This window comes from Labrus bergylta, chromosome 13 (assembly GCF_963930695.1).
Source record: "Labrus bergylta chromosome 13, fLabBer1.1, whole genome shotgun sequence".
NCBI lineage: Eukaryota > Metazoa > Chordata > Actinopteri > Labriformes > Labridae > Labrus > Labrus bergylta.
In genome coordinates, this window is record NC_089207.1 from 23,114,503 (window position 1) to 23,129,147 (window position 14,645).

General features: G+C 39.0%; 1 protein-coding gene across 1 annotated transcript in view; it reads right to left on the reverse strand.

The window, feature by feature from the left end:
- Window positions 1–14,645, reverse strand: part of epha6 (eph receptor A6) — a 162,361-nt gene that overhangs the window by 72,918 nt on the left and 74,798 nt on the right. The window contains exon 4 of the mRNA XM_020641100.2: window positions 887–1,042. Within this exon, the coding sequence (XP_020496756.1) occupies window positions 887–1,042 (156 nt within the window). The remainder of the gene's footprint in view (window positions 1–886; window positions 1,043–14,645) is intronic.

The window sequence follows — 14,645 nt, forward strand, 5'->3', positions numbered from 1 at the left end:
AGCGGTTGAACAAGCCACTAAAAAAACAATATTGTTTGATAGGCATTGTGTCTACTTGTCTGACGCAGGCATCTGTGTTCATTTCTTCTCACTTTAAAATCTTTACTGTAATTATACTGTAACATTTCTGGTCGTAATTTGTTCTCTGTAGAATTTATTTTTGTGTACAGTATTGTTTAATCATTGCTGTACTGTTTAGACTTCTTTTGCACTGGACAGCCTGCATATATAACAGCATGGGTTTCTTGATGCGAAGTGTTGCATCATCTGTGCTTACATTTGATATGAAAAACACTGTGTAGGGTCGAAGTATTTTCTAAAGATTTCTCTTCAAACAGTGCATCTTGCAGTGAACAGTAAACTCAGTTTCCCTACAATGATTTGCCTTTGTCTCGCCATAGAAGACAAATACACTCTTCCACTCTGTGGAGCTCTCAGACGTGGCCCCCGTCTATCTCAGTGACAGCTAAATGGCTTTTTAATTAAAAGCGAATTAGTCGGGTTAAACTGTAATTTAATGCAAATATGAAGTCGTAATGACAGTCAGTGAATCATCAATGAAGAGCAGGCAGCTGAACAAAAGCTAAGTAATTGATCCAGAAACTCTCTAATGTACAGTTTCTCACCAGATAAGTCCTGGAGACGAGACTGGATTTACAGCCGGTGCAAATTCAGAGAGAACACAGGGCAGCTCTCAAGAAAAAGCCGTAACCAACCCGAGTATAGAACGATGGTATTTGAACATTTGAGGTTGAGGTTAAGTATCCTGCCCTGACTGTCATTAAACAAAGAGGAATGACTTACAGCCCTTTACATTTACAGAATGTGGTTATGTGTGTAATATGAAAAAGAAAATAAGGAGGTATCTATTGTCTGTGATACTCACGTGTACAAGCCATAGTCGGAGGATCTTTCTCTGCTCTGAAGAAGCCATTCTCACAGCGACAGATAGAGGCTCCTTCTCCATAGCTGAAACTGTGTGGAGGGCACTTTGAACACTTGATGTTTCCAGCATATGCCTTGTAGAAGCCCGGGTGGCATGCTAGATGGGTGTAAAAAATAACAGGATATTAGTGAAAAGCAGGGAAATAGTAGTGTGCAGGCATATGAAATATCAGATATGATAACAGATTGTCAGGTATTATCAGAAATTCACATCAAATCAAATTGAAGACTTGTACAAGATACATCACAGTCCGGCTTTCTCTGTTAACATGAAAAAAAATTCAGGTTCAGGAAATATAGAGGTATTAACAAGTGATTTTCATTAACTGGAAATCACAGGAAACAAATACACATATATTAATGATTTAACACTGAGAACACCTGTGCAGGCTTTACCATGACTGGGTCAAGCATCCACTGTGCTACACCAATTTCTGAACACAGCATCACTAAATTCAACATGGTTAAGTGGATTTTTGATATGCAAGTGCCAATTGCACTCTACTCATACTCATACATTATTTTGTAATTGTCCAAAATTAAGTGTGCTCACTTGTGTGCATTGTAAACTCATATACAAACAAAGTCATTGCTGTTGGTTATTGAGCGTTAGATAAATAGCCTATACCTATTTGAGTATTCTTCTCTCAAACTTAACTTCCACTGTTGTTTAAAGAGAAATGTTGGTCTTCTTCAAAGGGAGATTTTTGACATGTCCCAGTAGAAAAGTGCAGGCAAGCAATTGAATGAATGATGGCTACATTCCATTTAGCTACTTCAGTTTCAGGGTCCTGGCTTTGTGCATGCTGGCTCACTCTCACACTGTCATGGCTTACTGAGAATAGATGAGAATCTGATGAATAGACACAGCCATTGAGACTGTTATTGAAAGAAATGCTTTACTTCAAGACAATGTCCGCTGTGAAAAAAAACCTATTCAAAAATAAACAACAACTAAGTCTCTTTGTGTAAGGGACACAATAAAAATGTTTTCAAGCCAAATAAATAAGACCTTCTTAAAATATACTAAAAGGAAAAATAATAATGAAAGCTTGAAAACAAGTTACTTCTATCCTCCAGCTTTGCAATTTAAAACATGAGAGGCACATTAGTGTTTAAGTACTCCAAACTGGTCTTGGTCTCGATACCACTTTTTGAAGGTCTTGGTCTTGTCTCGGAATCAATTTTCTTTTTTACTTGGTCTTGTCACGGTCTCAGACTGGACAGTATTTTAATTCAAGACCAGTAAAGACCACCACTAAAAGGCTATTTTTTCAAGCTGCCACTGTGATAAGAAGGAAGACGACCCTTTCTAAAAGAACAAATAAATACAATTCATTCACAATTTGATTTTTATCCCTCGGTTAGGGCCACAACCTTCCCGGTCTAAGTGAGCAACACATCCCCTGCACTCATGATGATTTGTCAGTGATATTTATGGTCTTGGTCTTGTCTCTGTCTCACCCTGTCTTGGTCTTGGTATTTACTCGGTCTAGATCCCACAATGTCTTGGTCTTGTATTGGTCTAGGATCACTCTGGTCTTGGTCTGTGTTAGTGTGGTCTTGACTATAACACTAACGCACATGCCTCATAAATGTCTCATTTTATTTAAGAAGAATATGTCCAAATCTCAAAGTCCCCCCCTCCCCCATTGATATTTTAAACCCCTCTATGTGGTTTATAAAATGTTGCCAAAATGACTCAGTTTTCATTCTTAACTTACACTAACTGCAGATCTTAGTCTGGAAACCCTGTGCAAGAGAGCGTGTAATAGAGAGGCTTTCTGTTGGTCATATTTTCACAAAATTCACATCTCTTACTTGCAAGCCCTTTTTTTGAATGGAGAAGGTTGGCTAGAGATTAATACTGCCAAAGCATGCACATGTGTTGTGGTGCCTTTCTTGGTTAAAAGAGAGTAGTCAATTCCTTTTTGAAAATGTGTTTCTAAAGTCAATTGAGTTAGTCAGTTTCGATTTGGGGATAAAAACTTTGAATTTGAAAATACGACATGAACTGACTCAGACAAGAACATAACTCATGACAGTATGTCCCCTTATTAAAAATATAAAAAAAATCAGAAAATGGACTATACGACTATATACTAGAGTTTACAAAAGTCTGGACATTAGACACATACTGTGTGAGGGCCTTTTAATAGCATTTTCCCAACCTCCAAAACACGTCTGTGTCAAAAGTCTCCTGCCTGGTGAGATTTCCATTGCTGCCAGTTGTCACCAAGCGCATCGATTTAACAAGGTAACACAAGCTGAGCCATTTGAAGGGATTCACCTTGAAGCACCTAGCGTGTTTGTGTGTCTCCATTGGTGCCTGTGATAAATGGAGCTGCAGGGAGGACAAGAAAGCGCCTGAAACCACGACGGCTCTGATCAAATGGGGACAATTAGGACGGATGGAAAGAGGTTGACACTCACACACACACATACATGGCATGGAAGGAAATTGGTTTTGAGTATAAAATTCGTACAATGAATGTTTCTTGCAGTTTTCTTACTTTCACATATTGTATCTTGACAAGTATTAGATAGTGGAGATGACCCGTGAGATATCAGAATCAGATATCAAATAATGGATTGATTAGATTCTATAAAATTTGGCAATGTTCTTTTGCTACAATTGTAATCCTTTCGTTTACTCTTAGACTTTACTCTTACTGTTCAAACAATGATTTACTTTAAAAGTGTCCAGATTTAAAATGCAGAATATTGACTGTCAATAGCAATGTTGTTAGTTTTTAAAATATTCAAAATGTAATGTCTTTAAGAATTTGTCCAACACACATGCCAGCTATACACCCACACACAAGCACACTGAGGCTATCTGTATCAGTATGATAAGTGTCACCCCCTACAGCGTACCAAGGCTGCCTCTGTCATTAACCTCTGATACCGGCATGTCCTTGAGTCAAAAACCGTCAGTCAACTCCCCCACCCCAGTAGACCCTGTTTCAGACTCTGTCAACCTAATGATGCCTCCGTCCGACCTTCGCTGAACTGAGGGGATGTTCCTTCCAACCTCGCAGCGTCCTGCTGCAATCTGTCTGGCCAGACTCCGTTCCAAGGCCACAGTGGTGCTGTACAATGGCTGACCATGCATCACCCAAGGATGGACACACACATAGTGCCAAGGAGGTGAGAGAACACACATGCTGGTGCGCAAACACACACATACTCACACACACACACACACACACACACACACACACACACCAGTGGACATTGCAACAGCAGTGACAAACAGCACATTGAAGTGAACGCGACAGCTTGTCAAACGTGACTGAAGCCTGGAGGTTTTGGCAAGAAAAAAGACAAGCATGCCCTTAAAGCCTAGTTGTCAAAAACACTTCTGATCCAACAAGGACGATTATGTTCCACTGAAAAACTAATTTGCAATCACCTGTGTGCCATTATTACAAGACATTGATTACAATTATGACTCTTTTGAACACAAGGACTGATTAATGCAGATGATAAAGACAAATTTGTTTTTTCCCTTAGGCGGCCGATGGTGACTGGTGAGCATGAGAGCCAAAACTTAAAGAAGCACAGATGGCAGCAGGCGAGACTGTATTTGTCAGTCATATTTTCCCTTTTGTAGCCTTATCAGCCCAAGATCATAGACATATGCTATAAGTAAAAAAGAAAAAGGAAGGTAGCAATTTAAAGCCAGTTTCTACAATGTACAATCCTGTAAAATACATAATGTATAAAGATGTCACACAAGAACAGGCCATATGTATATCTATATATATATATATCTTATAACATTCCCATTACGTGTTCTTTTAATAGAATCAACATTCAAAGTACTGATTGTAGTTGATTACATTCACTTAACTCAGCATGGTGCCTCGTGTAGCATTAATGAAGAGAGAGCTTCAAGTGTACTTGGGCAATATGGATATTGAGGGAACATATTGTACTGTATATTTGCCTGCAGGACGGGAGCATGGTATAGCAATCATATAGTGAACTGATCCTGACATCAGATTTCATGAGAGATATTTAAAGAGGGGGCACAGAAGAAACTGAACCAAGGCGGCTAAGTGGGAATGAATGACTTTGAAATATTACAGTGCACCACTACATTAGGCATGCCTCTTGAAAGTTTTAACAAATGAAAAGAAAACTGAGAACAAAAATGTGTAACCTTTATGTCTTGTGGATGAGTAGTAGTAACCTCTTAACCCCATGGCTATCAAATTAAAAAGACAGAGGAAGCAATGGACATATTTGGGGGGCTTTTGTTGTGTGAAGTCGGTTTGAAACAGGATATTCAGACCAAGACTTTCATTTTTTATATTTAACAATCAGACTTTGGACATGAGGACAAATTAAGAACAGAGACGACATCTATGACCAGATTGTTAGCCGCAGTAATATGCATATTTATGTTTTCTAGAGTGAAATGAAAAGCTAAATCCTCACCATACAATAGCCTATTGGTGCCAGAATGCATTCCCCTCTATGAGTTCTGCCTCTTTTGCACTCCACACACACACACACTTTCCCTGCATACAAACAAAGCCTGAAAAAGCTGTAGGAAAATACTTGGACAGCAAACAGAAGCCAGAACATTTGGAATATCTGAATTCTTGTCTCCAAACTACAGATTCTGATTTTATATGTGGATATCTGTGTGTCAGTAGCAGTGTGTGAAGATTGGAATGTATACAGAACATACTGTAAATCTGAAGCCAGCAGACTAAAGCTGGGCAGGGACTGAGAGAATAGCATCCTGACCCACCAGCCTTTGGGGCTCTGATCAAACTGTGGGCCCTCTGCCCAAGGTTAATGAGATCTGGAAGTCATCCAGAACACCTTCAAGCGCGGGCTCAAAGCACTGACCAGGCCATGAGACCTTGAGGCAGCAGACTGGTTGTAAGGTATATGCTATACTTACTGGACCTGAAAACCAGCAGAGCAACAGGGAGGAATAGTAGTCATTGGGAGTAGACCTGTCTGTCTCCATTTGCTCAACTATGTCTGTTATCAATGCTGTTCTGCATGAACATCTGCTGAAATTCCTAATTTATTCACTAGATAAATATCTTAAGTAAGCTATTGAGTGGCCCTTTTGTTGGCAGTAATTGGACAGCTTGGAAGTTTACCCATAATTTTAAAAAAAAGAAGAAGTTTTTCGGTTATTTGAAAATGAACAGATTTTTTTAAATGTTTACACAACTGTTTGTCAAACCAGTACAATCTGTGCTCATGACCATTGTTTATACTGTGGGAAATGTTCAAGAATGTAATCGGCAAAAGGACAATTGGGCTTTCCAACATTATTGTCCACTAGTGACTTTTAAAGCAAGTACAGATTTAATACTTTATTAAATGTCATACTTTTCAGCTCTAATTACTACCTTCATTTAAAAAGTTGTGTTTGATGGACTGCACCTTAGTCGCACTTAAAAAAAAAACTAATTTGAAACTAATTCTTATGCAACATTGTAAAAGAAGGCTTAATGTGATAAGTAAACATACAAAGAGTGTTTACTTGGCAAAACAACTGCATTAACTGTATGTTTAACCTATGTTAACTGGCTGTTAAGTTGCCTGAGCCTAGTCACACTGCACACAGGAATATAAAGTATATTGTGTTTGCCATGCATGGATAATGTGGAAAAACAAGAATGATCAAAATGCTTGAACTCGACACATCAAGTTTGACTGAATGGTAAAATATTGACATGTTGTCGTCTAAAGAGTTAAAAAATATAATTTCCAACTTTATCTTTATGCATTTATTTAATAAATCTTCATATTGAGCTGAACAATGAACAATCAGTTTCCTTACAGTCAAGCAACAACATACTACTGTAAATATATGTATGTCTTAATTCAGTCTAAAAGTGACAACTGACTGGTATCTGCATATGTGTGTGTTGAGTGTGGGCTTGTTCTGAAGTACATGATACCCTTTGCCTCTTTGCGGTGGAAAGCAGATGATGGTGGGCTCCTCTCCCCGTGGTCAGCGAAGAAGAACAATTCCAAGAGGAGCACAATTCTGCAGCATTTACTTGCAGAACCACATCAACAAATGTTGCAGAATAGTTCAGCTCTTGAAATCAAAGGCAGCGTGGTGAGGCGGCGATGCAAAGGATGAGATCATTGCAGAGATGGCGGCGATATTGGCGGGACACAGCCTGAAACTTATTGCATATGGAAAAAAATGGAAGACTATTTTCAGTTTTTCATTCCACACATATATTGTTCTCCTCGGTGCCGCCTCTACAAAAAACTAAGAAACAATAAAATAGAGCCTTATTGCTTCTTCTTTGTAATGACACAGTACACAGCTTGTCCATACATATTGTGCATATTAGCAGAATATTTGGGCCTAGTCTCTTTTCATCCTCCATACATAATAATATTCATCATTTTACTCCATCAGGGGAAATGACAACAATGTTTTCCCCGCTTGAGTAACATGATATTCAGCTTTGCTTCCAAACCAAACAGAAAGGCCTGCCAATATCAGGGAGATAAACAGTATTGAGTTCTCTTATGTCTGTGAGCCAACAACACTGGTCTGTGTTCTCATATAACTACACTGCATCCATCTGCAATTCAATATGCAGCGCCTACTAACACTAGCCATGATGAGGAGTCATACCTCGGCTTCTCTTAAAAAGCATGTAGCAGTGGCACTCTGGAACCTACATATGATACTTTGCAATGTAATCAGATGTAACTCCTTCAAACACTCGAATGAAAAGCCCTCTCTCCTCTCCTCTGTGTCTGTCGGTCTCTGTTTCTCATCAGCCTTCCTCTCGCTCTTCATTAGCTGAAAGCAGTGAGCGCTGTAGCTGATTTACACTTGAGGATTAGTGTGCCTCTCCAGCATGCTGCTGCTGAAGTGTTGAGGATGGTGTTTGCTCAATTAGTGACACAAGGTGACAGCTTATTGGCACAAAAAGTCTCAGCAAGCTATGAATATATAATACTCAGGTTCTCTTTACTTCTCTTAAAAACTGAGATAATAACCAAAATAAGTAAAAGTTCTCAATCCTACTGTTTGCCAATGGTTTGCTACTTAGCGGCTATGGCTCAGTAGTAGAGTCAGTGATATCTCAACCAGAAGGTTTGATCCCCAGCTCTTGCAGCCACATTTCCCATGTGTCCTTGGCCAAGACACTCAACCCAAAGTTGCTTCAGCTGCTTCACTGGCAGCATATTAGTGTGTATAGGATTAGCTAAAGCTGATGGACACGATACAGTACATAGAAACCTCTGCCATCAGTGTGTGAATGGGACTAAGACTAGAAAAGTGCTATACAAGCTCAAGTCCATTTGCCATTTACTTAGAGCCAGTGACTCTCTATTTCTTATTTTTCAGTTATTTCCAATATATAGTTGACGAGGTTTTACATTTCCTTAACTTTGTACGTTTTTTCTCAGTTTAGTAAATAGGGATGAACGAATTTGAAAAAAAAACTGATATTGCAATATTCTTTCTTTTGCTATATATTTTGCAGTTTTTTTTAGAAAAAGATAAAAGCATTGTCTTGGAATGTTCATTCATTAAAATTCAAATCAGACATTTATACTTTTATTATTTTGGCCTTTAAGTTATTTCCTTTTTTCTAGTCTTAACCCAACTCACACTTTTGTCACACACTGGCTCCAGACCTCCGACAGTGGCGCTGACACACACATGGAGCAGGAGGAAGAAAGGTGGAGAAAGAACAGGAGGAGCGACATGGTGCTGTGGAAACTCTCAAAGTTAATATATCTTCAGGAAGATCCCCGTGATTGCAACTTCTAAACTAAACAAAAAGTTCACCGTCTTGAGCTGACTGTGACTCACTTCACTGTGTGCGCTGCAATTGTAGCCACTAAAAGTAAAAAAATAGCAGCACGTCCAAATATGAGACCTCCTGTCTGCCTTGAATATCATGCTGGTGTATCTGTGACAGCAGCATCGGCTGTAGCTGAAACATTTTTACATGAAGTAGACGTACCGACTGTGCATGCACAGTGGTCAGTTCTCTCAGATTGACTTTTATTAGTCAGTCAAGTCATGGAAACGATAAAACTGGCACTGTGTCATGTGACTGGCTTTAAGTCACATGACTGACATCACTTGCGATGTAAATATTGCCCATGCACACATTGCAATTGTGATGGTAACGATAATCCTTCAGCCCTATTCAGAATCTGTGTTTTTGCATTATTGTATAATAAGAGATGCATAAAGTATAATGTGTCAAGCATGCAGTTTCCCCTCAATCTTAAAGAATCTTGATGAAACATGAATAAATTCAACTTTACATCCCTTCCAACATGCTTATTATGCCAGGCGTACAATCCCACACTGTTTAAATCTTGATAGTTCAGCCATCTTGTACAGGCTTTCCCTTTTAACCCAGAGGTTGTTAACCTGGTTGTACTCACTCTCTGCCTCTACTACCTGCTTCCTGATATTAATCTCAATCGTGACATTCAGGGATCATTGTGTCTGGTGGCTTTGCAGAGCAGGATATTCACCAGATAAAAAAAAAAAGACCGAATTGAAGACATCAAGCTTGATTCAGTGATGAAGAGAGAGTTTATCTCTCCTGTTGGCACATTCAAACAAACCACTGTGTGAATCTAGATCTTCTTCTCATCCCTGTTAAAGCATTAACGGAACTCTTTTTTGTCCCTTGATGTGCCCCCTTCTCACATTTATTTGGTTTTCATCTATTGCCTTTTTCGGTTTAATTGGACTGGTATTTTGTAGAATGAAGGTTTAATGTAGCTTTAGAACATACAATGGCTGGATACTCATTGTATTAGTGATCACAGGTAATAGAGGTAATAAACACTTTCAATGCGGACCATTTTTTGCTAGTAGAAAAAAAACAATACTATTAACATTAGCAAAGATAATCTGAGCTAATTATCTCTTTCATTGACAACATGCAGCCTGGTGCTGGGAGAGACTCTGAACCCACTTCAAGCTTAAACATCATGAAATCACCGCTTCACTGCTTAGAGGTGGGGTAAGCAATTATTGTGACAACTTGTTAATATTTAAGCTCAACAGCAAAACAAACAAACAAACAAATATGTCACTTCTGTCCGTGCTCCTTCAAAAGCTCGGCTCCCTTTGAGTACATGGCTGTGCATAGCCAGGAAATAACTCTTAAAATGATGAATTAAATGAAAATGGCAAAATGAAACATAGCATCTGTTTCAGAAAATGTATTTTTTTAAGGACTAACAGCCTGTGAACCAGCATGTGTCTCACATCACTGTGACCAAAAAACATGATCTCATTCTAACATCACAAAAATGTGGTGTATGAGAACAAAAACAAAATGTGTCTCTCTTGTGTTGAGACATGAAAGGCCCCGGACATTTTCTAAACTCCAAGAAGGTTAATTACAGCAAACACCTGGCATCAAAAGAAAGTGTTCTTTCTTGCAAGATTGGTTGTGTGCAACAAAACATTAAAAATGATTGCTAGCATTTCTTAGTTCCCAGCATATGATATGTATAAAGGAAATTGAGGTGCGAGGGAAATAAAGACGGCCACGCAGATAAACAGTGGAATGATCTTATTATAACAAGCCGACAATGTGATGAAGATAAAAACAAAACAAAAACGCAGTAAAGGTCAGTGCTGGATGGGCGTATGCAGGGGCAGACATCGCTACTATATCAGTGACATTATCAGAGACAAGATCTTTTTATGGACTTAACAGAGGTCAGCCTCACTGATCCCTTTATAGCAATGTTTATAGCCGCTTGGAAAGAGTCTTGTGTCAGATGAACTAACAGAGTAGTAAACTTCCCTAAAGACATCCATTAAGTCTGAGAGAGAGCACAGTTCTTCTGTTAATCTTCCTTTAGAGACAAAACGGGTCTGGTGACAGTAAGGCAGTGATTTTATAGTCCGAGCTCGACTTCTGAGATACTCTCCTGTCTGGCTCCAAGACAGCGCTGACCTGTATGAGGGAATGTCACAACAGCTAATCCATGATAGTGCCTTTCTTTGGCTGGGGGGCAATGACCCGATCATCCGCAAGTGAAATGTGACACAAAAAAGGAGTGGACTTAAAGCAGCGTGAGGTCAGTCGGTTCCTTTGTCTAACTTTTCCAAGCTTTGGTCATAAAGAAAAAGTCTGAAAGGAAGAGTCAGACCTCACAGGATCACTATAAGTTGAAGTGGGAGATCTATACAAAGTTTGTGTAGTACAATAAATAAGTGACAGCCAGGAGACCTCATGCTATAGATTGTGAAGATTGCCTCGTTCCAAACAAATGTTACAAAATGTGATCAAATGCCAGTTTATTCCTTTAACAAGTACTGGCTATAATATGTATTTAGTGTGCATGTAATATCACAATCTTTGATGTGATCATCTGATTGTGACACCTGCCTTTGTATCTCTTCTTTCCCTTCCTTTATCACTTTATTTAAAGAAAAGGTACCTTGAAAAGTGAAAGTAAGATTGATGCTAAATTTGGGAATTTAATCGCACAGTATGAAAATCCGCCACTAGGGGGCTCTCAAAACAATAACAAAAGATAACATCGGGGCTCACGGGGAATCATGGTAGTGATTCTCTGCTTCTCCCCGCCCCCACTCTTATGTTTCAATTCTATTTAAACAAACTGTATGCCATTTATTTTAATCCCACTTTTCTCACTATTGGAAAGTTTCATTACAGAACTCACATGACATTACGCTTCATGGAGATGGAACACCGCGTGTTAATGTGTGCTTGTGTGAAGTGTGAGTGTGTGTGTGTGTGTGTGTGTGTGTAGAGGCGTTATTAATTTAATATAAAGGTGTTATGAAGATTAGCATGATTTATCCCCAAACTTCCCCCTCGCTCCTTGCCTTCTTTCTGCATGATTGATGCTGAGTGTGGTTTTAACACGCTGTTAAATCGACAGCAAATCGTCTTCAGCAGAGGTCGCATTAGCATAAAGGCCTTCTCGTGGAAAATAAACAACGACGATGTCTTCTCCAAAAACAGCAGAAAACAAAAGAGGGAGATAATGAGAAGACGGGCCTTTAGTAACATCAACAACAGCATAATGGATCCGGGGTGAAACTAAAATGAATCAGTCAATTTAAATGCTTTTCTTTGATTCTCTCTCTATCTCTATCTCTCTCTCTCTCTCTCTCTCGCTCTCTCGCTCTCACTATCATTCCCTCTTATTCCCTTTCACTTTTCAAAATCACACTCCCACAGACCATTGCAAACAGATACATAAATTATGTTTACCTTGAGCTTATGAATTAAGCTTTGTTACGATGAGCACAAAGTAAAGCTTTGCTAATTGTTTTTTGTGAAATACAAATTGTGAAGTGCACCTTTAAGAATCATGAGCACATGGAAATGCTTCTTTGAAAAGGAGCTGGAAGTGACTAAACAAAGGCATTAAGAAAAAATAAAAAAGTTCCTAAATGACTTTGAAAAAAATGAGTATAAGTGCTGTCCCCAGTTATTTCCCCCAGAAGCCAATATGAAACCAAACCTCCACTTTTGAGTCTGGAAAAAAGAGATGCAATAGATAATGATGATGAAAGAGATGCTGTCACAAAGAACAGCTTTTGGCAAAGACTCTCACATTATCTTTCTGAGAAGCAGCTGAAGGAATGTCAACACATGCAGAGTTGGTTGCAAGGAGCTAAAAAAAATCCTGTCAACAAGTAATGTATTTGTTGGCAACTAGCAAAAAAAAAAGAAGATAACAGGATATTTGTGTGATTACACCAATGAGTCCACTGCACCAGCTGCCTCTAGGAGAAAAGTGTTTTCTGTTTGGCTGCCAGACATGTGAGAGGACTTTTACTCTGAGGCTGTTAATAGGATCTTTCACCCGCTGCTGGTACTGAAATGTGACTTTGTTAAAACAAGGGAGAATAGTTTTCTGAAAACATTGCCAACTTTATGAAATTCTGTCTGGATCATAATCAGAAACAATAGTTCTGACATTCTGCTGCAGAGCAGTAGAATGCCACAGCGTTACAGTGAAGGGAGGGAGGCGGGATATGTGAACAAAGAGCACAAGCTTCACATACACATAGCACTGTTTCTGTCATACTGGCTTTAGTGTTTACACAGACACCTTTTCTCCTCTGTCTCTTATATTTGAAATGGAGATGGTAAATATTGCTGAAAAAAATAATCAAAAACTCTGCAGCTACACCTTTCGTGCAACAAACAACTCTAGATATTCAACTTGTTGCTTTTGGCAAAGTCAAAGCTCTAGTGTGGATTTTGAACTGGTTATGAGACTTGGTCTAAATTTATGTCGATGTCTCTTTAAGAGCTACAAGAGCAAACAAGACCATAAGCAACAAGACTATTCCATTGTCATTTTTAGCAAGCCTATTACCACTGCAACAGGGTATAAGGCAAGGAGATTGCGTCAACAACCTTAAGTTATATTTAGTGATACGTTTGATGGTTAAAAAAAAGCAGGATGTGCTTTCTGCTTAAAAACACGATTTGCTACTGGACAATAACTAATTGGCTGTATGTGCCAATTGTTGCCACACTATGTCAGCTAAACAAGGAATGGAGTGAGTCATTCTCTAAGTCTCACTCTCTTTGATGCAAGTCGGTTCGGAAAAGACATTCTATGTAGCCTAATTAACTGCTGCTTGGACGCCATTCCACCTCTCAAACTGTTCAAACTAATATATTAATCAAAGAGGCTGGTAATTAAGTCTTCTGTGTTATATTGAAGCATTGATACACAGAGAGAAAGGACGTTTTCAAAGCAGACCCGAGGAGTCTGCTTTGTTCAAAATGGGCTTTTAATGACAAAACTGTGAGTGCAACAAATGTGAGCTTGTGTAGGAAGTGAGTGTTCAAGTGTGGGCCTTCACTTCACAATATGTCCACGTGTTGGTAAACTGTGTGCATGTGGGAGGGTGAGTATGTAGGTATAGGTTAAGTATTTGCAGACCTCTCTATACATATTCCTCATATACTGTATACTCCCTCTCTCGACGGACAATATTTCACGCTCACATTATGTTGCAAGATGTTTTTCTGTTGTAAATCAGACTTGTGCAAACTTACTTTATTGGACACAGGGTTGGTGTACTTCTATCCTTTCAGAGAGTTGCTGGTGCATGCATGAACCAACAACTACACTGACTATTCACAAGAATGTGATATCGGTGTGTGTTTGTTTCCGTTATGTAGGGAGTCTCAAACACAACAAACAACAGCGTCTTCCTGCTGCCCTAAGCCCTGTACTTGGCTTTAAATTTGCCTTCATGCGCAGATGGTTGGCATGTAGTTGGTGTAACACTTTGACTGCTGTATTAGCACTCTCCAAAACTGATTCTCCCAAAGCAAGAACAGCTCAATCATCACCTCAACACCATACAGGTGTCAGGAGTGCTCATGCCGGTGTTATATGGTTCCGCTAACGATGACTGAGAAATATCCTAATCATCTAACGTCTCTTTTTAAAAGAGTTCACATGACTTAACTGACCATTTCTTGATCCAACTCCAGAGAGAACAGAGCAAGTCATCTGTGTGACATATTACTTAATATTCTATCTTTTTGTCTATGACTGATATTTTATTCCTTTGATTTAGTCAGGTTATTTCAGACTAGTGGCAAAATAGCAATTAGTTTGTCCCTCAAATTTGTTTGCTTTAAAATGTATCCCTACCTTTACTTTGATCAGGGTGATGCAAATTTCATGTTGGC